We start from the raw sequence: 3,179 nt of genomic DNA on the forward strand, positions 1-3,179 counted from the left end.
CGGTAAACTTTGCCTTTAATTTATTCCAAATATTTAAATATATTTCAACTATTGTTTCTCCGCGTGAAATATCAGAGATATTTTCCACCGAAATTATCATTGCTTTATATAAAATATAAAATTCTATACATACATGCATATGTGATTAGAAGGAAGCAATTATTTTTTCTGGGACTTAGAAGGAAGCAATTAATAGTATGAATGGTGATTCAAAATTTCAATGTCACTAATTAAATATATAAAAAAAGTTATTAATAGCAGAACAGGAGACTAAAATATTGCACACGTGATTCGATGATTCAAGATAAGTGACTTCCCACTCTTCCTAATAGAAATACGAGTCAAATTTGTTTTTAAAGGGAACAAGAACATAGTAAGAAAATTAGTATAGCATAAAATTCTTAAACAGCAAAATGACTATCAATGCCAATAATAGATTGTTCACTACATCATTCAACTTTAATCCAAAACCAGCAGGAGAGTGAGTGAGTGACTAGAAATAGGGTTCATTATAAAATAAGGATCTTAAAACTAAACTTCGGCCGTGAAGACTAAGCAATGATTGAAACATCTTCTTGACGATTCATCTCTACAAAATAAATAAATAAAGTAAACAAATAAAAATGGCAGAATACTTATCAAAATATATAGTGAATAAAATAACTAAAATATGTTAGACATCAATATCATCGTACCAAACTAGGAATCATCATTGTAATCCTCATTATCATCTTCCGAAAAGATCTCATCATCCTCATTGTCATCCTCCAAAAAGATAATCTCTGCAGATAATGAGCTAGGTCCTTCTAACCAACTCTTTGTACAAACAAGCATCTCCAGAAATTTGGGTGGTAAGCAACTTCTATAGAGATCTATAACCCTTCCTTTGGCACTAAATGCAAACTCTGAGGTTATCGCAGAAATAGGAATGGCCAACACCTCTTGAGCCATGCTTCCAAGGATGGGAAATCGGCTCGACTTGCTCTTCCACCAATTCAATAGATCAAACTCTGCTTGTTTATTCAAGGGCTCACATTCTTCTTCCAAATACCTATCAAGCTCAGATTTAACATGTGATTTATTGCCAGTTGATTGCAGATATAAACGCATACCATAGAGATCATCATCTTCATCAATTTGTGCATGTTGTTGATCATCTTGAGACCCTTTGTGTGTAACTTGATAATAACGATAAAGTGAACCAAGACAGGAAAGCAACTTCGTTTTCAACTCACTTCCTTTTTCAGAGCCAAAGAAGTAATCAAGATTCCAATTGACATAACCCAACTTCAATCTGGGATCTAGCACGACAGCAATCAATAACATGTTAATTGCATTAGAATTCCCCCAGTATTTGTCATATATATTCTTCATCCTACTAGCCATTCTACTTATACTAGCATCATCATGTTCATGATAATGATGGATCTTCCTTCCAATAGCAAATACTTCCTTCATGTATATATCACTAGTAATGCAAGAGGTACCAAAAATTCGCAAAATACAATCATAAAAGAATTTTAGAACTGGTAGCATTGATTGAGCAGATTTCCAATCGTCTTCTGAAGGTATGCCTTTCCCACTTTCACTACTTAACTCATCAACATAGTTAAGGTCTCGCTGCTTATATAATTCAAATGCCTTTTGATAATTCACAGCACCCTCTAACATAATATAGGTTGAATTCCACTCAGTTTCAACATCTAGCTGAATAAGACCTTTATAATGAATCTTCTCATGTTCAACACACTTTCTAAATTTTACTGTTCTTGAAGGACTAGATCTGATATACATGGCTGCACCACGAATTCTTACAATAGAGTCATGAATTTCTTTCAATGCTTCCTTCACAATCAGGCTGACAATATGCACACAACATTGCACATGAATATACCCACCCTTCAAGAATATGCTATCCCAAGAGCTTATTCTCTTTTCCAGATCTTGAGTACTTGGATCATCCGACGATGCGATATCACCTGTTAAACTAAAAACCTCATTCAACTTCCAATTACCTAAGCAAACTTCAATGCACTCATTCATTTCGTCTTCTGAATAGCCAGTGATTTGGCAAAAATTCAATACTTTCTTTTGCAGCCTCCAGTCATTATCAATGAATTGTGCAGTCACTTTCATAAAATTTAATCCATGACTTGACGTCCAAGGTTCAGTGATAAGGCAAACTCTTTGAGAATGAATAGAAAAATATTCTTTCAATTTTATTATTTCTTCACGATAAAGTGTAACAACATCTTGTATTAATGCAACATGTGAGGGGATCTCAAACAGGGGTTGTATGGAACGTAGAAAATTTTTAAAGCGTTCAGACTTCACAAGATAAAATGGTAGCTCATCTATTACAAACATCTTCGTAAGTGCCCTTTGAGATGCTTCTTGGTCAAATTTGAAGGTATCTTCGGAAGATCCAAGACCATCTTCATACCCCTCCTCTTCACTATCTGACATGGAAGAAATTGTTTTTTGTATTTTATTCCCATCAATGCTTGTGTTAGCATCACATCTATTCAAATGTGAACGCATAGCACTTGTTTCATCTTCATATTTGACCACACAACCACAATAGTCGCATTTAGCCTTATTCTCGGTGCCTTGCAATGCAGTAAAATGGTCCCAAATCGTTGATGATGATAATTCAGCAGCAGTGTCAGGGGAAACTGGTTCATTAGAACCTGATTTCTCGGATGTCTCTGACATGATAGAGTCACTGACGATTCTTCTTTTCCTGTGCGTAAATTAAGACATCAATACATCAACAAACAAGTAACTCAACTAAAAAGCATAAATACTACTACCCACAAAGGGGATCTTAGGGCATACTATACAACTACTATTACGATTATCAGTTTCAAAGTGAAGAAGTAATCTCAAAAAGTTATGTTCTTGTCTTGTTTATGGTTTTTAATTTGCTGATATAGGCAGTAAATTAATCTACACTAAAACACATAAATCACAAAGTTCTATAATGCAATGCTCAAGGCAGTTAGAACTTGAAACACAGTAGATGCTGCTTCTAATAAAACACTTCTCCATGGGTTACATTTAAACAAATACATTGTACTAACGAATGTATGTCATATTATATGCAATTGATTCAAATTAATTAAGTCCTAACCAGTGTTTAACGAGGAAAATAAATCCAATCACATGCAATCATGAAA

The 3,179-nt window shown here is 34.1% G+C and overlaps 1 protein-coding gene across 1 annotated transcript in view; it reads right to left on the bottom strand.

Annotated features, from left to right (window-relative positions):
- Nucleotides 1-444: 444 nt before the first annotated feature.
- Nucleotides 445-3,179, bottom strand: part of LOC107478807 (zinc finger BED domain-containing protein RICESLEEPER 2-like) — a 3,292-nt gene continuing 557 nt past the window's right edge. The window contains exons 2-3 of the mRNA XM_016098944.3: nucleotides 696-2,743; nucleotides 445-589 (exon numbers count right to left, since the gene is read on the bottom strand). Coding sequence (XP_015954430.1) covers nucleotides 700-2,715 — 2,016 coding nt within the window. The 5' untranslated portion in view covers nucleotides 2,716-2,743 and the 3' untranslated portion in view covers nucleotides 445-589; nucleotides 696-699. The remainder of the gene's footprint in view (nucleotides 590-695; nucleotides 2,744-3,179) is intronic.

The sequence above is a fragment of the Arachis duranensis genome, chromosome 3 (assembly GCF_000817695.3).
Source record: "Arachis duranensis cultivar V14167 chromosome 3, aradu.V14167.gnm2.J7QH, whole genome shotgun sequence".
Classification (NCBI taxonomy): Eukaryota; Viridiplantae; Streptophyta; class Magnoliopsida; order Fabales; family Fabaceae; genus Arachis; species Arachis duranensis.